This window comes from Lynx rufus, unplaced genomic scaffold, assembly GCF_022079265.1.
Source record: "Lynx rufus isolate CCGP_SWC_20201006 ecotype Redwood Valley unplaced genomic scaffold, mLynRuf1.p SCAF_8, whole genome shotgun sequence".
Lineage (NCBI taxonomy): Eukaryota > Metazoa > Chordata > Mammalia > Carnivora > Felidae > Lynx > Lynx rufus.
The window spans coordinates 21,731,255-21,754,513 of NW_025814896.1; the positions used below are offsets into that span (position 1 = coordinate 21,731,255).

At 55.4% G+C, this 23,259-nt stretch overlaps 2 protein-coding genes across 2 annotated transcripts in view; one reads left to right on the forward strand and one right to left on the reverse strand.

The window, feature by feature from the left end:
* Positions 1-15,531, forward strand: part of TTI1 (TELO2 interacting protein 1) — an 83,166-nt gene extending 67,635 nt beyond the window's left edge. The window contains exon 8 of the mRNA XM_047068589.1: positions 14,982-15,531. Coding sequence (XP_046924545.1) covers positions 14,982-15,405 — 424 coding nt within the window. The 3' untranslated portion in view covers positions 15,406-15,531. The remainder of the gene's footprint in view (positions 1-14,981) is intronic.
* VSTM2L (V-set and transmembrane domain containing 2 like) overlaps positions 1,723-23,259 on the reverse strand; it is a 37,094-nt gene continuing 15,557 nt past the window's right edge. Inside the window, exons 2-4 of the mRNA XM_047068591.1 lie at positions 13,662-13,831; positions 12,298-12,348; positions 1,723-1,995 (exon numbers count right to left, since the gene is read on the reverse strand). Coding sequence (XP_046924547.1) covers positions 1,723-1,995; positions 12,298-12,348; positions 13,662-13,831 — 494 coding nt within the window. The remainder of the gene's footprint in view (positions 1,996-12,297; positions 12,349-13,661; positions 13,832-23,259) is intronic.

Below are 23,259 nucleotides of genomic sequence, written 5' to 3' on the forward strand. Positions count from 1 at the left end.
ATTACAGACACATGCAACACACAAATGACGCTCACAGAGCAGTACGTGCAAGGACAGAAATGATATGATTCTGTGCACATAGTTCTAAGTGAGAGACCAGACCCCACTGTATTGCTTACGATGACATACATAAGGGCAGTAAAGCTATGAAAAGAACATGAAAAACGTGCCCAACTTAAAAGTCAGGGCGGTGGTTACTCTCTAAGAGGGAGGCAAGTGGGTATGATCAGGACTGGCTGGGCTGGGGGCTTCTGTTCTGGACTGCTGTGGTTTGGTAGGTGGTGGCTCGCCCGCATTTGCTTTATAATGTCTTTATTGACAAAACAGCGTAAACGTGTTTTATGCACTCTTCTGTATGTGTGATTGCCTCAAAATCTAAGAATAATCCAAGTGCCCGGTGACGGGACTGGAGCTGGACGAAGGCTGGCTTCCCTTGGCCCTCCCCTCGTGCCCCAGCCAGCTCACGTTCTGCGCTTGGGGGACAGAGAGCGGAAGCGAGAAGTTGCTGGCCAAGCAGTCCCCACCTGTGCCTCTCCTGCCGCACTGCTCCAGACACAAATGCCCCAGAAAGACACTGCCCGAGGGTTTGTTTTGTTTTTTTTAAACCGCTTTATTCAGGTTGGCTGGTTAGTCACGGATTGGATCATGTGTACAGGGTTACCCACACACACCCCCCGGGCAGAGCCCTCGGCCTCTCCCATATCCCAACTCCGGTCACTAAGGGGTGGCCAGAGGTTTGAGCCAGTTCCCAGGGGGTGTTGGGCCCAATAGAAATATTTACAAATCACCAGGGGGCGGGTGTCCCCCCGATTAGGAATTGTGAGGAGGTTGGTACTGGGGGGCTTTGGGCTCCCAACAGCCGCAGGCCCTTGAGTGGGCGTGGCATGGGCCCCAGAAGGGGGCTGGGACGTTGGGAGCTGGCAGAGGGGGGCTCCTGGGAGAGCCTCGAAGACCCTCGAAGGGGTCCTGCTGGTGCAAAACTCTGCATTGGGCCACTGGGTCAGAGGGGAAAAGGCCCTCCTTCGGACTCGCCACGTAAACGGGCAGATTCCTGGTCCCCCCACCTCTGCAGAAGGTGGGACAGGGAGCTGTTTCTTAGGTATAAGGAAGCTGGACAGGAAGGACCCACCAGGAGGCAGTGAGGTGTGTCCCTCTCCTCCCAGGGCCCGAGTGACCCGGTTTACAGGCCACGGGCTCAGAGCAAGGCTCTCCTGGGGGCTCTGTCACCAGGGGAGAGGCCCTAGTTCTGCTCAGAAGATTCAAGTCCAAGTTCAGGGAGGGGTCACTGTCCACACCCCCAGGTTCAAGCGGGGGATGATGGGGAAGGAGGGAGAATAAGGCAGGGAGGCCCTGGCTTGGGACAGGATGGGGAACAAGCAAGCAAAGCAAAACACTGGACTCCACTGAAGCTGGTGACAGAGAGGCAGCCTGGCCCTGGCATGGTGCCCACCCCGGCGTTCGGGGCGGTCGTCCCCTTAGTGCCCGGGGCCACCTTCTCTGAGCCAGGTCACCGCAGGGGTCTGAAAAGGGAGGGTCGGGCAGGGCTTACATGCTGAGCAAGGGAGTGGTGGGCAGAGGGCCGACGTGGTGGCCACAGGCAGTCTTGGGGATGGGGAGGCGGCTGGACCCAGGCGGTCCCGTCCCCAGGGGTCCAGCGGCTCCTCATGCACTCTGTACAGCTGTAGGGGCGCGGGGTGGGTGGGCGGCCAGGTGGGCATCAGTCTAGAGGCTGCAGGCCTCCTCATCCAATGAACGCTTCCGCAGCTCCTTGCCCGGCTTTGGGGGGGGTGGGGCGGGCGCAGCGGGCGGGGCTTCGGGCAGGTGCAGGACCGAGTTCTCCCCCGGCTGCACCCGAAGGTAGGCCTTGACCTTGTGGTGCCGGGCCTTGCCGTCGCTGAAGTCGATGACACGGCACTCATAGGTGCCTTCGTCCGTGGGCTTCACCCTTGACAGACGCAGTTTGTGGGAGATGTTGCTGCCTACCACCTTGACCACCTGGGGAAGGGGACAGAGAGACCATGACCTGGCCATCAGGTGGGAGCTGGGGAGACGGGGAGCGCTGGAACCAGAAGCACGCTTGTAGCATGGGGCCCCAGAGACACTCCCACAAGGGCAGTGGGAGGCTTGCAGGAGAGTGAGTTAAATAGCAAAAAAGTAGAAACGACTTCAGTGTCCATCAACACAACGAATAAGTAGGTGGTAGTCAGTTGATCTGATGGAATACCGCACAGCAGTTAAAAAGCCTGAGCTAGAGTTGGGCTCAGGGACCTTCAGGGAGGGAGAGCTCATTGCCGAGCCCCTCAGGGCCGCGTCATTTCTGTAAATAAACGCATAAAAACACTCCATCCTGGCTTTGGAGACAACATGTGTGCAAGTGTGAAAGCAGATGGGAGGGGATGCAGTGGTCGTCTCTGGGCTGGAGCCCAGGGGAGGTCCGTGAACCTGGGATAGACTGCAAAGTGAAGTCTTCGCTTAGTGTGAAATGTTCTACTTCTTTAAAAAAAAAAAAAAGGCAGGGCAGGGCGGGGCGGGGGGAGGGGTCGCCTGGGTGGCTCAGTCAGAGTTCAGCTCAGGTCATGATCGCAAGGTTCACGAGTTTGAGCCCCGCGTCAGGCTCTGTGCGGACAGCCCGGAGCCTGGAGCCTTCTTCAGATTCTGTCTCCCTCTTTCTCTGCCCTTTCCCCACTAGTACTCTCTCTCTAAAAAATAAATAAAACATTAAAAAAAAAAAAAAAGGTTGCTGATCACAAATATATCAGGATACTAACTTCACTCCAGTTGTGGGGAGCAAGAGTATCTGTAATATTTGTCTTTGTACTTTGGCTCCGTGCTTATTTGATTGGGTTTAAATTAAAAAAAAATTTTTTTTAATGTTTATTTGTTTTTGAGACAGAGACAGAGCATGAACGGGGAAGGGTCAGAGAGAGAGGGAGACACAGAATCTAAAACAGGCTCCAGGCTCTGAGCTGTCAGCACAGAGCCCGACACGGGGCTCGAACTCATGGACCGTGAGATCATGACCTGAGCCGAAGTCGGATGCTTAACCGACTGAGCCACCCAGGTGCCCCTAAATTTTTTTTTTAATGTTTATTTATTTTTGAGAGAGAGAGAGTACAAGTGGGGCAGGGGCAAAGAGAGAGAGACACAGAATCCAAAGCAGGCTCCAGGCTCTGGGCTGTCAGCACAGAGCCCGACGCGGGGTTTGAACCCATGGACCATGAGATCATGACCTGAGCTGATGTCGGACGCTTAACCGACTGAGCCACCCAGGCTCCTTGGGTTTAACATTTTTCATTTTAAAATTGACATATGGGGCACCTGGGTGGCTCAGTCGGTTAAGCGTCCCACTTCGGCTCAGGTCATGATCTCATGGTCCATGGGTTCGAGCCCCGTGTCGGGCTCTGTGCTGACAGCCCAGAGCCTTGGAGCCTGCTTTGGATTCTGTAACTCCTTCTCTGTCTGCCTCTCCCCATCTCATGCTCTGTCTCTTTGTCTCTCAGAAATGAATAAATGTGGGGCACCTGGGTGGCTCAGTTGGTTGAACATCCGACTTTGGCTCAGGTCATGCTCTCCCAGTTCAGGAGTTCAAGCCCCACATCTGAGCTTTCAGCTCAGAGCCTAGAGCCTGCTTCGGATTCTCTGTCTCCCTCTCTCTCTCTGCCCCTCTCCCACTCGTGCTCTGTCTCTCTCTCTCTCTCAAAATTAAATAAGCATTAAAAAATTAAAAAAAAAATGAGTAAATGTTAAAAAAATAATAAAATAAAATAAAATTGAAATATAACTTGTATGCGGTAAAGTGCATACAGTTTGATGAAATTGAACTCATGTATGCCTGTGTGGCCACCACCCAGAGCGAGGCATGGGACACTTATAACCCTCTAGGGCACACCCTTGCGGTCCTTCCTCATCAATGGTCACCCCCACCTACTCTGACTTTTGTCACTATTGATTAGTTTTGTCTGTCCTTGATCTCTTTTCGTGTGTGGCTTCTTCCACACAAGAGAGTGTCAGTGAGATTGCTTCATGTTGTTGCAAGACTCAGTTTGTCCTTTTGCATCGCTGAGTAGTATTCCATCACAGGACCACACCACAATTGGTTTATCCAGCCACCAGTTGATGGACAGGTGGGGAGTTTCCAGATTAGGGCTCTTATGAATAAACCCGCAGCGAATATAGAGCTACTAAGAATTTTTGCCAACGAGAAGAGAAAAGGTTGTCACTGGGGAAGCTGGGTGAAAGGCAAGCGGACTCTCTGATCTATTACTGCCCCTTTCTGTGAATCCACAGTTCACCATAAGAAGTTAAAAAGGGTAGGGGGAGGGGCGCCTGGGTGGCGCAGTCGGTTAAGCGTCCGACTTCAGCCAGGTCACGATCTCGCGGTCCGTGAGTTCGAGCCCCGCGTCAGGCTCTGGGCTGATGGCTCAGAGCCTGGAGCCTGTTTCGGATTCTGTGTCTCCCTCTCTCTCTGCCCCTCCCCCATTCATGCTGTGTCTCTCTCTGTCCCAAAAATAAACGTTGAAAAAAAAATATATATATATATATAAAAAAAAGGGTAGGGGGAGCTGGGCCTGGAGAGGACAGGTGGGAGGGGCTCCCATCCTTCCCGGTCCCCTTCTTACTTGCCTGCCCTGCCCCGTGCAGCCCCCACCCTGTCTAGACAGAACGGGGGAGAGGGGTCCCCAGCCCCTTCTCGCTGACCTCACCACCTGCTGGCATCACTACAGGCTCGCCAGGCCAGGCGGGAGCTGAGCGGGCTTCAGACCTGCAGCCCCAGCCCTGAGCCCTACTGGTCCCTCTCTCTTGGGTTGGGGGCCGGGGGGGGCACGGAAAACCAGCTGTCATGTTCTTGCCAAGCCCCAGCTCGTGGAGCGGGGAGGCCCCCACCGGCCGCCCTTGCAGTGAGGAGGCCAGGACGCAAAAGAGGGCCCTCTCCGCAGGGGCGCGTTCACTGCAGACGTGCCTGGGCCTGTGCTGGGCACACGCACGTGTGGCTTACACTCATCCCACTGACCTGCTCGGGCCCCTGGGCCCCCTTCGTCTCCTCCAAATGCCAAGCTGTCTCTCTGACATCACGGCCTTTGCACATGCTGGTCTCTCTGCCTGGATACTGTTCCCCCACCTCTCTTCACCTGCTTGACCCCGGTTCATTTTCAACAGCACCTCCTCCAAGACGCCCTCGATCACAACCCCCCGTTGATTTCCTTCACAGCAGTTATTACAGTTTGAGAACCATTTATTTGTTGACTTGATTTTGGTTTCTTTCCCTGGCCAAACTAAAAACACCATGAAGACAGGGATGATACTTATTTCGTTCATCTTAGTGACCATCCAGGGCCTTGTCCTCTGTAAGCAACAACCAACATTTGTTGAATGAGTGGACTCAGGCTAGGTCCTTCTTTCTTCGAGGGAAGTGGTACCCAGATATCATGCTTTCTAATTTGAGGTCACATTACACATGACTATACCCACCTTACAGATGGTGAAATGAAGGCTCAGAAAAGAAAAGGGGCTTCCTGTGGGCACTGAGTCAGCGAAGGGCAGAGCTGGGAACTAAACCCAGGCCTGACTCCATGCATGCATGCTACCCCTCCAAATGGTGTGACAGGCCCATCAGGGGTCACCCAGCACCGGCAGGGCCACAGGGGCAGGGCACTTCCCAGGCTCCAGGAGGGAAGAAGAGGGGTGGTTGGGTGGACAGCCAAGGAGCCTGGCCCGTCTTCTCTGGTTCTGAGCCTTCCGGCTGGCTGGCCGTCACCCCCACAAAGCAGGAAAAATGGGCTTCTGGTAGAGTGGGAGGCACGAGATGGGACACAGGCAGGACTCCCAGTAGCGAGACGGTGAGGCTCTCCCAGGCACCCCTCTTGGTGTGGGGCTGAGGACCAGCCTCCCCTGCCCAGCTCCAGGCTGGGCCCAGCTGGAGGCCACCGGCCCTGCTGATTCCATCACCTCTGACCAAGGGCACAGGGAGGCCCTGTGGCCCTGCCATGCTCTCAGGCGAGTTAGGAGATGCTGTTGCAAATGCGCAGCGGGGAGCGAATTACCTCAACATCTGTTTCCCTCACGGATATTAATTATCCTTCATTTGTCAACCCTACAAGGCGCTAATGGAGTAATAATGCGAAGCACTGGGAGCAGCCGCTCCTAGGGAGGGAGCACCAGCCGCAGCCCACCCCTCCCGCCCCCAGACGCAAGGCGAGGCCTGGACCAGCCCTCCCCAGGCAGTCTGCTCTGCGCCCCCCGCCCCAACCCTGTCGCCCCTTCTGCCAGCAGAACAGAGGCCTCTCAGAGAGGAGGAGGGAGTCCGGGAGCACTGCCAGGGTGCTGGGAGGCCGGGTCTGACCCCAGCAAGCCACCAGCACCCAGGCTCTTGGGCTGGATTCATCGTGCCTTTGGTGGACATTGGGCAAGAACGCACTCTGAGCTGGGTGCTGGGGTCACAGCTGGGAAGCAGCCAGACCCCAGCAATGCTGCACGGGCTCACCGAGAGCCCAGACCCCACACCGAACCCCGCACCTCAGGAAGAGTGCCACATGAGACACGGCTCTCTCCGGCCCTGGTGTCTACCCTTTTAAGCACCATCTGGAGGAGGCAAATAATAAAAGCCATAACAGCAGTAAGAGTAGGGCTCGCAGCCAGTGTTTACAGAGCACTTGATCACTATGAGGCGATGTGCTAAAAGCTTCATGCATCATTTTTGAGCCTCGCGATAACCCCGTGATGTAGGCCCTGCCAGGATACCCATTGCATGGGTCAGGAAACTGAGGCTCAGAGAGGTAAGGTGATTTGCCCAAGGCCATCCAGCTGGTGACAGAGACCAGGCCTTAACCACATCTCTGGTGAGCCTCCCGTGACCAGTAAACCACAGGTCTACCTTTTCACCCTTTCCTACCTCCTTCCCTAGGTCCCCAGCCTTCCTTGTCTTGAGGGAGCCCGGCCCATCCTCAGAGGTATATCTTATGGGAGGGGGTCCACCATCCTGTTCCAGCTTCTTGGGGGCGGAGGAAGCAGCCTGTTGGATTTCCTCACTCACAAACTGGGCAGAAAACCCTATGGCTCAGCCCTCCAGCGACACTGGAGAGGCCAGGAGGAGAGGAGACCCCCGCACGGCAGCCTGGCTGTAAATCATAATCACCTCAGCACAAGCATCGACAGGCCTTAGCAGTGCAATTAAGCACCTAATTATGCTGAAAGAGACAAGGCGAGTCCATGCCATGACCAGGCTCAGCCTCCTCCCTGCTCACCCATGGCCCAGGCCTTTCTGGGCCTGGCAGGGGCACCCCTGGGCCCTCAGGGCTGGGATCTTTCTCCAGACCCACACCGGGAAGAATGAAAGGTGCTGATATGTGTCCATGGTGCCAGACCTCTCCTACCTGCAGCCTCATGGCTGAGCCTGAGAGTGACAGGGTGGCCCCGGGAAGGTGCTGGGGTGGGGATGGGGCGCCAGATGGTCCCTACCCCACGCCAGGGCCTGCTCTGAGCTCTGCCACTCCCGTGCTGCTTTCATCAGCCCCTTGGCTTGTTCAGAATCCAACCCGGTCTCTCCGAATCTCGACCCCAGAAGGCCTCACCTGCTCCAGCCAGACCCTCCCACGTCATCACTGCCTTTGCTCCTTCTGCACTCTGGCACAGTCAATCCCAGAATCCCACCGATCTTCGCTCTGAACATCACTGGGCCCCTCCCCTTCTCTCCAGAGTCCAGCCCCCTTGCGCTGGCCAGGGTCGCAGCTTCTGTCATCTGGTCATCATCCCAGCCTCCTCCCAGGTCTCCCCAAAGCCACTGTGGCCCCTCCTAATCTGTTCTCCATGACAGCCAGACAGATCTTTACACAATGTCCCCAACTCAGGGCCCTTCCATCCATGGCTCGTGGCAGTACTTGCCCAGGCCCCTTGGGGTCTCATCCCCACCTGCCCCTTGGCCACACCAGCCTCCTGCAGTCCTCCAGCCTACACACCCAGCCAAGATCCCCGCTCCTAGTCATCAACACCTCTATACTTCAGTGCTTACTTCAAATAGCACCCCCTCCAGGAAGCCCTCCAGAACCTCCAGACTAGGCCAAGTCCTCTGTTACTGGCTCAGACCCCTCCCAGGCAGCTGTCCTCATTTTGATGGTCACAGTTGTAATTTTATTTTTCTCACGTGTGATGATTGGATTAACATCCATCTCCCACACTGGCCTGGGAGCACCCGAGGACAGGGATTGGGTGTGTGTGACCGTGCATCTTCGAGGCCCCCACCGCTCTACGGATGTTTCGGGCATTCCTGAGATGAATGGAGTGATTCTGGCTCCACGTGAATCTGGCCTCCCTGGAGGACCTCAGGACTTAATGCCCTTATGTATATTGTGGATCACTGCAGGGATTTAAGGTAGAAACGTCTAGGGCAGAAAATAAAAATCGCAGTCAACCACGAGCCACCACTTGGCCTGTTAATTCTTTGGGAAGGAGGCAGACGTCGTGCACTGCTCCAGCTGTTCCAGCCCTCCACCGGAAACACCCAGTGTCCACATGTGCACCACACCTGTGGAGCAGCTGGGTGGCTTTCGCAGGGGCTTGGCCCACCCGGCCGCTTGGTCTGACAAAGGCCACTGTCTTTCAACGCTTCATGGAGATTTCATGGAGACCCCAGAGACAGGCTGCAGTGGCTTCCTGAGGCCTCTTCAGGGCTGTCCCCTTTGAGTTAGGTCAAAAGAAAAACTTGCAGAACTTGAAAACCACCAATAAGAAAAAGAATTTGCCTGAGCCACAGAAATGAGGCCCTGAAGGTAAAACCCCCAGCATATGCAAGCTACCAAGGGAGATGTGTTTAGGCCGGGGGTCCTTCCCCAGGTCCCAAGTGAAATGAGATCATTGATGGGAAGCAAAGCGCTCATCATGGTTCCTGGCATATGGCAGGCACTCTCTAAATGTTAGCTGCTTTATTATTATTACTGTTGTCTCACAGAGGCCTGTCCTCCTACATAACTGGCCTCCCTCCAAGATTCTCAGCTCTTTCGTCACCTCACCTGTCTCCTGCACAGGAGCTGGGCCCCCTTTCATGCTCCAGCCACCCCCCTGCATGCTGGGAATAGGGGTCTTATAACCACAAATTCATGGGCAGTTTTTTTTTTTTTTTTTTTTAATTTTTTTTTTTCAACGTTTATTTATTTTTGGGACAGAGAGAGACAGAGCATGAACGGGGGAGGGGCAGAGAGAGGGAGACACAGAATCGGAAACAGGCTCCAGGCTCCGAGCCATCAGCCCAGAGCCTGACGCGGGGCTCGAACTCACGGACCGCGAGATCGTGACCTGGCTGAAGTCGGACGCTTAACCGACTGCGCCACCCAGGCGCCCCTCATGGGCAGTTTTTAATCTAGCAAACCACACTCATTCACACAGCCAATCTCTAGGACTTCATACTATACAAAGTGTTTGGGCTCAGGGATGCCAGGTGCGGGCCCCACTGTGTCCTCAGCACAGTCGATCCTGAACCTTCCCGGGGTTACCATGGCAGCCCCAACAGGTCACCGAGCCCTCCGGCACCAGGCCCCTGGAAGCTGATGCCACTTCCTGCCCCAGAGCCTGAGACCCCACGGTGCCCACGCTGCCCAGCCAGCGCGTGATGCTATTTAGCTCCCACAGTGTTTTTCAAATTAGGTCCCCAAAGTTAAAAATCAGGAGCTGCCCCAGTTGGTTGAGCGCCTGACTTCGGCTCAGGTCATGACCTCCCAGTTTGTGAGTTCGAGCCCCGCGTCGGGCTCCGTGCTGACAGCTCGGAGCCTGGAGCCTGCTTCGGATTCTGTGTCTCCGTCTCTCTCTCTGCCCCTCCCCAGCTTGCATTCTCTCTCTCTTTCTCTCAAAAATAAATAAACTTAAAAAAAAAATAATAAAAACCAATGAACTTTTTAAAAAATCAGGAAGTGCCCATCACAATCAGGACTTTTAGAAGGCACGGGGCTACCGGGCCGAGTTCCTGCCTGGCTCATTTGGCTGGTCCAGATACAGGGCCTGGGTTCTAGGCCCCGTGGCCCCACAGGAGCCACTCTGTGCCTTCATGTCACTTGTACATGTACAGGTACAGGTACAGGCAGGGATGCACATCATAGTGGCCTGTCCGTGCACCAATAACCATTCAGTTATTTATTGGGCACCTACTATGTACCAGGCACTGTACTAGGCTCTGGGAATGTAACAAGTTTATCAGGTAGGCACAGTCCCAGCCCCGGGTGTTGGGGGGACAGCTATGAAACAAATACACACATGGGTGATTGCAGATGGAAATGTGGCCAGCAGGGAAGAGGGGTGCCAGCTGAGCCACAGGGTCAAGGGAGGCATCCTGAGCTGAGCTCTGAAGGAAGAGAGAGGAGTTTTCTGGGCAGAGGAACCGGCCCATGCAAAAGCCAGGAGGTGGGAAGAAACGGGAAGGCAGAAAAGCAACCAGAGTTGGGAGGGGAAGGGGAGCCAGGGCAAGCAAGATGAGGCAGCACAGAGGGCGAGAAGAGTGAGTCGAGCGGAGCCTTGAAGGCCATGGAGACAAGTCTGAGCCTTCTGGACTGCGGGAAACCAGGATGTGCCTCTGTTCACAGGTGTAGGCTAACTCCGTGCCTGTGGATTTAGGAACTGTCGTGTGTGAGACGCTGTCTGTACGAGGAGGTAGTCTGTGCCTCTCTGTGAGGTTCCTAACCGGACCCCCGGAGCCCCAGCTGGAACAGGAATCACAGGGGCTGGGGGCGGGGAGTGATTGCACAATCACGCTGAGCACATTTATTTTATTTAACTAATTAGCAGCTTCGCATTCCCCTCACGTGGGGCCTAGCAGCTACGAATTCTAATCCTCTAAGTCAATTAGATTATTCTTCCCTTTGCCTGAGACACTCCTTAAACCCCAAACAAAATCGCAGCAGAAAGAGTTGCAGGTATATTAACATATACACAGGTCTCCACCTGCCCAGGCTTCACTGGTGGGTGTCTGGGCAAGAAATGGGGCATTGCCTGTGGAGAGGGTGGGGGGCACGGGTGGAGGGGGGAGCTAGAGCTGTCCTAACCTGGAAGCGGCTTGAATTTCCAGACCCCAGCTGTGAAGGGCCCTGGGCAGACCGCGCAAATGTTGCTTTAAAGGCCCTTGTTCTCTCACATGCCCACCTCTTGTCAGAGTGGCTGCGGGGCCCTCCTCCCTGGCCTCCCTGCCTCTGTTCTGCCATCTTCAATGTCCAGCATGGCACCCCCCATGCCTGCTGGTGCCCACTCTTTACACTGTGACTTCTGCTGTGGGACAAGGCTTCTCAGCACATCTGTGTCTCATTGACCTTGGGATACTGAGCTCCCCCACAAACTCTTGAAAAGTGGTGTTAGAATCAATAGAAAAGAGTGAATTTGGAGGTCACTCCCCCCCCCGCCCACATACACACTATACCCTTGTGGGCACCTACATTTCTAATGTTTCTAGTGGATTTACTAGTCTCCTGCCAGGCTGACCTGATGCCCCATGTACCAATCCAGCCGGGCCCCATGGTCACACATGTCCCTAGGCCTGTCCCCATCCTCAGCATGCTTTTCTCTTTCCCTTCCTTTCTCAATCCTGCATGCCTCTCCAGGCCTGGCTGGGGATGTCCCTTCTCCACAAAAACTGTCACTCCCTGAGGCCCCTGGGTCCCCAGATGAGGCCCCAGCAGAGTCTGGAGACAAGGAGTTCAAGCCCCGAAGACAGGCAGCTCAACCACGTCATGACCACCAGCAAATCTTTGACCCCTCTAAGCCTCAGTTATTCTACCTGGAAAATGGGCAAATGCTCGGCCATTCCCTACGGAGTTGTAGCACTGATAAAATGAGTCCATGAATAAGAAGGCATGGCCAGTCTTGAAATCTTTCGGCTGTAGTTCCCCCTGCCCCACCTCACCCCTGGGAACCAGGCTGACCCAAGTGACCATGACATGCCATCACAGACAGTCATGATGGGCTGAAAAAAGCCAGCTTAGTCTCATTAGACCCTGTTGGTTCCCCAAATAAAAAATGCCGCTGAGACAGACACAAAGTATCCAGGATGCACACAGCCTTGGCCCCGACAGGAGAGAATGCATCTTCTCTCCCCCTGTCATTTTTTGTGCCTGTCATTCAATGAACTTGAAAGATCTGCGTCTTTTAAAAAACAGAACGAGGCCATTTTTTCCCCCTTTCTTTTTTTTCCTTCTCCTCCATCTTCAAGCCCAAGCTCCCAGCTGAACTGGACCCTTTCTTTCTTTCTTTCTTTCTTTTTTTTTTTTTTTTAAATTACAGCTGTGTCCTCCATTAGAGCCCTTGCAAGAAGTCATTACCAAAACTCACACTTATTTTGGTGGCGTCCTTCCCTGTGTCTTCCTGCTGAGATGCTTTTAGCTGTGGGGAGGGAGCGGGAGGGGCAGAGAGAGCAGAGACAAGGCATTAGCATCATGGGGCAGGAGCAGGGGACAATAGCTAAGATTGTACCTACAGGGCAAGTGACACTCTAGGCTCTGGAGCCGGGCATCCCTCAGCTCTGTGCTGCCTCGGGGTGGGGGTGAGTCAGAGCCAAGGAAGATAAAGAGGGGGTCTGTTAAACCGTGCTGTGCATTTAGATATGTGGGGATTTGGGGATCTGAGGGGTGGGTCAGCCTGCCTGGTATGTCTGTTGGAATATCTGTCTCTCCACTTGTGTCTCTGTCTGTGGATGTGTTTGCATTTTCAGGTGTATCACACCCCGGGTCGTGTGTTTGTGGCAGATCCTGTCAGAGTCCTGCCCACATACTATTCCCTGCAGGCTGACCCCAGATGCTTCCAATCGCAAATACCTGCAAATCTGTGGCCAGGAGCTTCCTCTGACCCCCACCCCACCCCTGCACCGAGACCTCTGAGCCCTGTGAGGCAGGCTGGAAGTGTTGAAGAGTTGACACAGAGTTCAATACGTATTTGTGAACATGTTAGAGGCTATTTCACGAACACACGAGAATGTGCGCGCACGCCCGTGTGTGCACATGCAGGTCCATAAACATTTACGTGTTCGTATGTCGAATGGGTGGGCAGATAGGCACGTGCTTGTATGTTATTTGCCTTGACCCAGCCGTAAGAGTGGAAGCGTCTTAGGTTGGGTTCTCCAAGAAGCAGACCTTGAGACAAAGATTCAAGGGCAGTAAGCCCACCTGGGAGGGGATCCCAGGGAACTGGATCGGTAGGGGAGTGGGTGGGTGAGACCACAAAGGGGAGGAAGTCAGTAGTGCGCCCCTGGCACCCCTGTGGGCAGCCGGAACCCACTCTCGCTGGGCACCTCAGGGACAGAACGCAGGGCTCTGCGGTTACCCCAGCTGCGGGCCAGGTTGCTGGGGGATGCGTCCTCCGGCTCCGTCAGTCATCGCTGGACTGCCTCGCTGGCCAGCAGGCTCTGTCGCCCAGAGAAAGCTCTCAGGCAGAGTTGGCGGGCTGGTGGCAGGTGCGTGCAAGGGCACCCACAGCGTCTGCTCCGGTGAGTGCGTGCACGGGGACCGGGTTGCCCGCCTTGCCCTGTAACCTCTGGCCTCAGTTTCCCCACCTGTACACTGAAGGGAGGGGCCCTGCTCTTTGGAGGGGCCTTCTTGCGGCGGCCTTCCCCCATGCTCAGCCTCGGTCTGCCTCCTGCTCTACCCCCCCGGGGCCAGGGTTCGCCCAGCCTAGCCCAGGTGTCACCCCAGGGGCGGTACCTGGTTCGAGGCCCACGCCTGCTTGTCGGTCCAGTCCCTGTGGCTCCGCACGTACCACCACTGGATCTCCAGCGAGTAGGAGGGGGAGCCACTGCCGCGGAAGGAGCAGGCCATCTCCACGTCCTCGCCCGTCCGTGCAGTCATGTCGTGCGGCGTCTCTGTGAACAGGGCTGTGTGGAGAAAGTGGGGAGGGGTGGCTGGGGCTCTGGAAAGAGCAGGGCCAGCGAGCACAGGGCTGGTGGGCCAGGGAGAGGTGGCAAGACTGGGAGCAGACGGGCGGCGAGCGCGAACGGTCTGGCTTCACGTGGGGCCCCTGGAGGAGCTCACTGAGGCTGGGCAAGGGGTGTGCAACAGCAGCTGGGAGGACGCAGGGATGAAGGGGCCGGTCCAGGGCCCCGAATGCCCCACACCGGCTGGGTCTCTATCCCGGAGTCCGTGGAGGTCACGGGACGCCCACCCAGGTGAGGGATCAGAGAAAGGTTAGAAGACATGAGCAAGGAGGCCTGGGAGGAAGCTGCCGTTTTTGTTAATTCTTCCAGAGTTTTCTAGTCACCCCCGCCAGTCTCCCTCCCCGGTTATTCGCAACCCCAGCACCACGGGCTTGTAAAACCAAGTCAGACCTAGCCAAACCCCTGCTTAGAACCCACCTGGCTCCCCACCGCACTAAGATAGAACCCACCAGGGTGGGGTTTAGGGCTCGCGCCCCCCGGTCTCCTCTCTGTCCTCTGAGCGTGCCTCACTCTCCCCTCACTTTTGCCCTGACTGTACCCAATGCCTGGAATGCTCTATCCTTGGTCTCTCTGCCCAACTGGCTCCTTCAAGTCGCTCAAAGCTCAAACTTGGTCCCTTCAGAGCGGCCTTCCTTGACCACCCGGGGTGGGATCCCACCTCACCCCAACCTCCTGCCCACGCGGTCACAGTCACATATGTGTCCACGGCAGGCACTGCGTGCCGAGCTCCTGGAGAACAGGGATGTGGAGCCCCCACCGGTTACGCTGCTCCCAGCACCTAGAGGGCGCTCTGCGCGTCCTGAACGGGTTGGACATTTTCCATCCTCTGACGGCCCCCAGGGTGCGGTGGGAGCCGCACCTGCCTCCTGTCCCTCCCAAGGCCCAGCTCCCCGTGAAAATCCCAGGGCAGGCAGCTCTCCTGACCCAGCAGGAGCCCTGCCCCCCCGCCACCCCCACCACGCCGCGAGGTAAACGAGAAAACAAATGCCCATTTAATGTGGCCCGTGCCCTCCCCACCATATGTTCTGTCTCTCCTCTCTCCAAAGGAATATTGTCCTGAGATGTAATTAGAATTCTTTCCTCTTCTCAGGAGAGATCATCTCGCCCTGGAAAGACGCCTGGCAACAAGCAGGTCACCCGGGGAATGTGTGTCCGTCAGTCCTCCCACCTGGTGCCCACCTGGCTGCTGCAGCCTGCCGGGTACGCCCCTCCCCGGAGGCGATGTGCCACCACCCAGTGGTCCCTCCTGTATGTCCCCTTCCCTGTGCGGCTTGGGGCAGGAGGAAGAGGGCGCCCTGGGCTGGGAGGTGGGGGTCCTGCTCGGGGTCACGTGCCTCCTGCCCCTCCCCAAGATGCCAAGGGCTTTGGGAGCATCAGGACTGACAAACACCTCCGCCAGGAAGCCCCTGCCTTGTCTGCCCTCCACGCAGGGTGTCCATGTGGAGCTTGACTCCAGGACCTGGGCTCAGATAAAGTCTTCAAGGTCCCTGATTCCCAAGGTCAAAGGTTTGTGAGATGCTTCCTGGAGGTTTCCCACATTCTGTGAAGTTTGGGAGGGACTGGCCGCTGTTCTATAAACAAAGCCTGTTTAATAAGAATGAGTGTTCGGGGGAGGTGCCTGGGTGGCTCACTCGGTTAAGCGTCTGACTCTTGATTTTGTCTCAGGTCTTGAGCTCACGGTTCGTGGGTTCGAGCCCCGCGGGAGGCTCTGCGCTGTCAGGTCAGAGCCTGGAGCCCCACTTCAGATTCTGTGTCTCCCTCTCTTTCCCTGCCCCTCCCCTGCTTGTGCTCTCTCAAAAATAAATAAACATTAAAAAAATTTTTTAAAATAAACTTAAAAATATATATATATTAAAAAAAAAAGAATATTTCAATTACTGTGCACGTGCCCAGTGAGGTGTGAGGTGTCTTCACGTGCATTGGGACTGTCCTTATTCCCACGGGGCAGGAGACAAAACCAGGCTCGGCCCCTGTGGCCACCCCATCCTCCCCGACAATTATTTTCAACTTGTCAGCCACGGTTATCTTGGCAAAACACAAACCAATCCCGGTTCGTTCTTTCCTCAAAACTTTTCCACGGTGTCTCCTCACTGAGGGCAAGAGCCGCAGCCTTTACCGTGAAAGACCAGACCTTCCGTGTTTGGGCCCGTCCCCTCGGGTGCCAGCTTCTGCTTGGCCCCTGCTCATTCTGTTCCTGGCACAATGGCCTCCTTGCTGTTCTCTGAACATTCCAGTTGAGATCCTACCTCAGGACCTTTGCATTTGGTATTCCCTCTGCCTGTAGACTCCCACAGAGCTCCCAAGCTCCTCTGCTCCAGGACTCTGCTCTCCTCAACCCTGACCACCTCATTTAAATTGCGTCTCCCGCCCCAACCCGGTGCTTCAAATCACTCCTCCTTCCAACACATGATCGGTGCCTTCTGACAGACTTTCCGCAGTGAAGAAAATGTGCTATAGCTGAGCTAACCCAGAAACCACCAGCACTTGAAATGTGGCTAGTGCGAACGAGGAACTGAATTTTACATTTTATTTCATTTTAACTCATTTAAATTTAAACGTAAATAGCCACTTGTAGGGAATGGCTACTGTATTGGACAGCCCAGCTAATGAACTTATTTTATGTTTATTGTCTGCTTTCCCTGGCGGTGAGCGCTGTGCCTGTCTCGTCCACGGATATATGGAGTCCCAGCTCCTAGAACAGTGCCTGGCACATAGTAGGTGCTCAATAAATACTTTTTAAAAAATGCTTATTTAGGGGCGCCTGGGCGGCTCAGTCGGTTAAGCGGCCGACTTCGGCTCAGGTCATGATTTCGCGGTCCGTGAGTTCGAGCCCCGCGTTTGGCTCTGTGCTGACAGCTCAGGGCCTGGAGCCTGCTTCAGATTCTGTGTCTCCCTCTCTCTGACCCTCCCCCGTTCATGCTCTGTCTCTCTCTGTCTCAAAAATAAATAAACGTTAAAAAAATATTAAAAATGCTTATTTATTTTTTGGATGGGGGGAGGGGCAGAGAGAGAGAGACACACACACAGAATCCAAGGCAGGCTCCAGGCTCTGAGCTGTCCACACAGAGCCTGATGTAGGGCTCGAACCCATGAACCACGAGATCATGACCTGAGCTGAAGTCGGATGCCTGACTGAGCCACTCAGGTGCCCCTCAGTACATACTTCTCGAGTGAAAGACCGGGTAATGGCGGAGCAGGGTCCAGAGCCAAGCGGTCCCCATCCTGAGAATCCTGGGCCAGGCGCAGCCCTCCTCACCTCCCCTGATGACAACCTGCCAGTTCAAGCAGGACTGAAGGGGGCCATCGTGGCCCTGAGCCGTGAGGAGGGGCTGAGAGGTAACCTCATGGAGCCCCTGGCCCCTTGTCCTGGGACAGCTGGAGTCTGCCTTGACCCACACCCAGTATTCTTTGCAAGCTGGGAAGAAGGAGGGGTGGATCCAAAGCGGCCAGCAGTGGGACCCGGCTGCCTAAGAGACAGTGAGAGGACACAGCTGTGACCTCCTGCAGGTGCCACTGCTGAGCCACAGGAAGCAGACGTACTGGCCCCTTTCCCTCCTGCACATGGGGAAACACAGCTGCTAGGATCACAGACTAGGAAGGGCAGAGCCAGCCCCGGAACCCCGGCCTGTGGGACTCCGCCACCACGCTTCTCCTCCGCCCAGACGTGCGTGAGCGCAGGAAGCATGTCTGGCCGACGGAGGAGAGATGGTTCGTGGGGGTCTCATTGGCAGGAAGGGCGGAGATGGGCTCTCCTTGGGCGGGGACTCCATGGGGCGGGGGCAGACCTCCATCCACACTCGCTCAGCCTCCCCTGCCCACAGGCCCCGCCCACCCCCCCAGACTGACTGAAAGCCCAATCCCAGCCCACCAGCTCTTGGTACTGATCCAGGAAGCAAGGCTCAGAGAGAGTGGTGTCTGGCCTGGGGTTACACAGCAGCCAGGGGACAGGAAGGTCAGACCCTGAGTCCTTGACCAGGCCCCCTCACCCCCAGTCTTGGCGGAAGACCCCGCCGCGCGGCCACCAGTCCCCTCCCCCATCCCAGTAATGGTCCTCTAGAGGGCGCTGTCCAGCAGAAACAGCGCATGCCCTGGTGCTGAGACAGGTACAGAATTTTTAATTTTCTAGGAGCCACATTTGAAAAGTTAAAAAAAAATTTTTTTTGAACAGATGAAATTAATTTTAATCATGTATTTTATTTAACCCAAGATATCAAAAAAGTTATTTCAACATGTCATAGAGATTATTAATCTTTTACATTCCTTCTTGTGCTAAGTCTTGGCAACCCAGCATGTACTTTACACGATTACAATACATCTCAATTTAGACGAGCCACATTCCCGGTGCTCAGCTGTCACGTGTGTGGGATGTCCTGGCAGGTGGCCACCCAGTGGAGCCTGGATTGGAACCCAGGCCTGATTTCCAAGGCCATGTTCTTCCCAGAGTATGGAAATTCTCTTTGGTTGCAGAGGTCTTTCTTAAAAAGTAACAGTCTAGGGGCACCTGGGTGGCTCAGTCCGTTAAGCATCTGACTCTTGATTTCGGCTCAGGTCATGATCTCACGACTCATGAGGCAGAGCCCCACGTTGGGCTTTAAACTGACAGTGCGGAGCCTGCTTGGGATTCTCTCTCCCTCTCTCTCTGCCCCTCCCCTGCTTGTTCTCTCTCTCTCAAAAAAAAAAAAATAAGAATCAATTAAACTTAAAAAAAAAAAAAGTAGTCTAAAATGGGTTCTGCGGGACAGGCTGGGGAGGCATTTCAGCCAGCCTGAGGCAATCAGGGCAATCTTCCCAGAGGAGGTGTTATGCTCCCTACCCACCCCCCACCCCCCCCCCCACAGGTGGGGCAGGTGGTCCTGAGCCAGGAGTGGGGATGGGCTTTGGGTGGAAGGATGGATAGAAATCTGGCTCCCAGAACTCATAGAACCAGGTGAGTCATCTGTGGGTGCAGCCACCACCTCCTCCCCCATAGTGACTCTGGTCCCAGGGTCTCTCCGACCCCTCAGTCCCTTCCAGGACCTGCCTTCAGGTTTGGCTCCAACCTCAGTGGTGAAGGGGGCAATGTGTCTGCAAGACAAGTGGGGAAACCAAGGTTCTGAGCATTTGAGGGCATAATCTGAGTCTCCCTGGTCACGGGCAGCAACACGAAGGTCTGTCCCCGGACCTGCCCCAAGGAGCCCCTGAAGGAGAAGCAACGTGCAGGTGGAACTGGAACCGGGGATGGAGAACTGAGCCTGTTTCTGCCAACAGACTGGCTGTGGGACCTGGGGAACATCTCTCCCCTTCTCCAAGCCTCAGTTTGCTCCTTTGTGCCACGGGGGTCAGTCCTGGGGTCTGAGAACCCCACCAGCTCAGTCTGAGGGAGAAGGTGCCCTGGGCATTGGGAAGGGGAGGGGTCACTTCCACTTGGGGGAGGAGGCACGTGGCAGCCAGGCCGGAAGATGGGTGGATCCTGACAGAGGCCGGGGGGGGGGGGGGGGGGGGGGGGCGGGGAAAGGAATGGTGTGGGCCAAGGCAAGGAAGAGAAGAAAGAAATCCAGGGAGCTTTGTTGTTTTTTAAAAAGAATCCACGTGGGGCGCCTGGGTGGCGCAGTTGGTTAAGCGTCCGACTTCAGCCAGGTCACGATCTCGCAGTCCGTGAGTTCGAGCCCCGCGTCAGGCTCTGGGCTGATGGCTCGGAGCCTGGAGCCTGTTTCCGATTCTGTGTCTCCCTCTCTCTCTGCCCCTCCCCCGTTCATGCTCTGTCTCTCTCTGTCCCAAAAATAAATAAAAAACGTTGAAAAAAAATTAAAAAAAATTATAAAAAAAAAATAAAAAGAATCCATGTGATTTTTAAGCATCTACTCATGCCTAGCACTAGGCAGGCACTATCTCTAATACTCTCGCCTCTGCTCACCCCCATTTGACAGATGAGGAAAGTGAGGCTCAAAAAGGGGCCAGGACTTGCCCACGGTTCACACACAGCTGGGTGTTGAACCTGGGTCTGACCAGCAGTTGTGACTAAGACCCAGGGGCCCACCCGCCCCCATCAGGGTTTGCTTTGAACGAATCAGGAAAAGTTCAGCCACCAGGTTCCCTACTTCTGTATCCCACTTGGACACTTCCAGAGACGGGGAGCCCAGCTCCTCATACCCCCACTGCAGGTGGGCAGCTCTAATTGGCATAAGGTTCTTGCTTCCTAACCTGACTCCGTGAGAGAGGATACCGCGTGACGGCAATACGGTAACAATGTCTAAGACATAGGGCACTTGCGTTGGGCCAGGCACGGTGCCATACTCATCTCGGACATTTGCTCGTACTCCTGCCATGCTGCCGTGGGGGAGTGTGATGCTTGTCATCCCCATCGTGCAGGTGGGGAAGCTGCGGCCCGGAGAGGTCAAGCACTTGCCCAAAGCCACAGAGAAAGCGTGAACATTTGAACCCAGTTCTAGAGCACTCGAGAGCGGAGCCCGTAACTTCTCGACCTTTCTGCAGCCCCTCTTCCTAGTCCTCTCCCCCACCTCCTTCCCTCCAGGCACCCAGACCCCCTCTCGCCAGCTAGCACGCCTGCTGAGTTTGGGACAGAAAATCCATTTCTCCTCTCTGACTTCCTCCTGTCCTGAGCCCTCCCTCCCTGCTCAGGTAACTCCTCATGGACAGTCCCCAGGGAGGCTGGAATAATTATAGATTTTTGAGAGCCTGCAATGGTGTTCTCCTGCCCCAGGGCCTGAGCAGGGCTGGGCTTGCTGGGCAGACAATTACAACGGGTGTCCACAAATTAGAATTCTGCAGGAGAAGGAGAAAGGGGCTTGACTGAATGCAACCTCTTCTTCCTTTCTGCTTTTAATTGGGGGAGCAATACAGTCATTAACCCTCAGCCCGCTTATCAGGGCATCGTCTGCAGGAAACAGCTCTGTGGCCCTGGCCTGGATCAGTGTGTTTGGTTTCTGGTAAAGGCAGAGGATCACCTGGAAGATCTTGTCTGCCCTTCCAGACCAGGGCCTGACCTCCTTCCTAACCTTCCAGGCCCTGGTTCAACACGTCTAGGGCTTGGCCTGCAGGCCTGGGTTTGAATCCTGTTCCTTCTACTACCCAGCTGTGTGACCGGGATAAGCCCCTTTACCTCTCTGAACCTCGGTTCTCTTTTTTAATTAAAAAAAAATTTTTTTTTAACATTTATTTATTATTGAGAGAGAGAAACAGAGCATGAGCAGGGGAGGGGCCGAGAGAGAGGGAGACACAGAATCTGAAACAGGCTCCAGGCTCTGAGCGGTCAGCACAGAGTCCGACGCGGGGCTCGAACTCACGAACCAAACTGTGAGATCATGACCTGAGCCGAAGTTGACGCTCAACCGGCTGAGCCGCCCAGGCGCCCCTGAACCTCAGTTCGTTATATGAAACGAGCAGAGAATGAGAGCGCAGAGGGGAGGACAACACAAGGCAACATGTGCCTCGTGTTTGTCACATAGTAGGTGCTCCACAAACATCACTCCCTTCTCTCATATTCTAGCTCAAAATTCTGTCACCTCTGGAAAGATTTAACAGATGCTCCTTGTATCTTCATCAGATTATGCAGTGAGTGCAGCATCTGTATTTCACTCATATCTGGGCCCCCGTGCAACCTCCTATCCATCAGTCCTGTACCTGGTCCTTCCTCAATTTGCTCCTCACGGCCCCCTACCAGCGACACACAGGCAGGCCTCAGGGGACGTGTTCACCAAAGGCAGCCTCAGCCCACTCCCCACCTCCCTCCATCTCTGAGGCCAGATCCCCCATTCCTGACCCTCTGGCCCCAAATCTCCTCTCTCCTTCTGCACAGCCCTCCTTGCCCTTTTAATCTGCAGATCCCTGGTTTGAGGCTGCCTCCTCCAGGAAGCCTACAGGGACCAGACCCCAGGCCACCCATCAGTCTCTGCCAGAATGAGAGTCCCTTGAGGACCAGTAAAAGGATCAGCTCCTTGTCAGGGGAACCAAGGCAGAAATGAAGCTAGAGGGAGGCAAGGAGGGCGGAACGGAGAGAACCACTGTGGCCCCGAGGGTCCCCGCTCAGCCCATCTCTTGCTACGTCCTGCTGTGTCAGGGCCTGCTCAGAATCCTCCAGTGATGAATGGGTACACAAAATGTCTCTCCATGCAACGGAATATTATTCAGCCTTAAAGAGAAGGAAATTCTGACACAGGCTCCAACATGGATGACCCTTGAGGACATGATTTCGCTGAGCGAAATAAGCCAGGAGCCAAAGAACGAACAATGCATGATTCCACTTATATGAGGCACCTAGAGCGGTCAAACTAGAGACAGAAAGCAGAGGGGAGGCTGCCTGGGGCTGGGGGAGAGGAGAATGGGGGGGGGGAGGTGGTGCTTAGCGTTTTACGGGAGCAGAGTTTCAGCTGGAGAAGATGAGAACGTTCTGGAGATGGATGGCGGGGACTGCTGCCCAAAAATCGGGACGTATTTGTCGCCCCTGAACCGTACACGTAAAAAATGGCCAAAATGGTAAATCCGATGTTGTATAAATTTTATCACAGTTTTTTTTAAAGTCCTCCCGTGGCTTCTGGCCTGCCGCAGCGGTTTTCACACAACGAGGATTTCCCTGGACTTGTGCCCAGAATGCTCCCCACCCCCACGCACGGGACCCCCTCACCTCGTTCAACCCTTTGCTTCCGTGTCACCTCCTGCGTCTTCCCCACCCTGTCTGTCCCCTTCTCGCGACTTCGCGCTTTCTCCTAACCATTACACTAACATGCCGTCTCTTCCGCGTCTCATTCGCTGCCCCTCTCCCAACCTGAGTGTAAGCCCTTCAAAGGCTGGAGACTGGAGCCTGTTTTGTTTACCGTGGGATCCTGGCAGCCGCAATGATACCAGACACACGGTAGGTGTTCAGTGAACGCTGGCTGCTGTCGCGCAAGACATATACGGTGGCTCTGCCAGAAGGCAGAGAAAGGATCCCATCCTCCTGGCTCAGGGCCACCCGGGAGCTCCAGGAAACCCTCACACTCGGGGTGCCCAATGGGACACTCAGGGTCGGAGGCAGCTTCTCGGGCTGGGCATCCGAAGTCCGCAGCAGTGGCTCTGCTGAACCCCGGCCGTGGCCCCTCCTGCCTCTCCCCGTCACTTCCATGTGTCCCCCCTGGGCTGGAATCCCAGCTCACAGGTGGCCCTGTGCCTGGAGATGCCCTCCCTGCCCAGGCTGGAGCGGAAGTCCTCTTCGGGGCCCCTGATGGTCTCTGAGTCCTGTCATTGCCCCCACCGCAGCATGTCATGTGACAGATACTAAGGTGTCTGTGTCTCCCCCAGCCTGGGAGCTCCCCCAGCACAGGGCCCCTGCACTGCCCAGCAGGGAGGAGGTGCTGTTAAGCATGTGCTGAAAGGGCGAGTGAATGAATGAATGA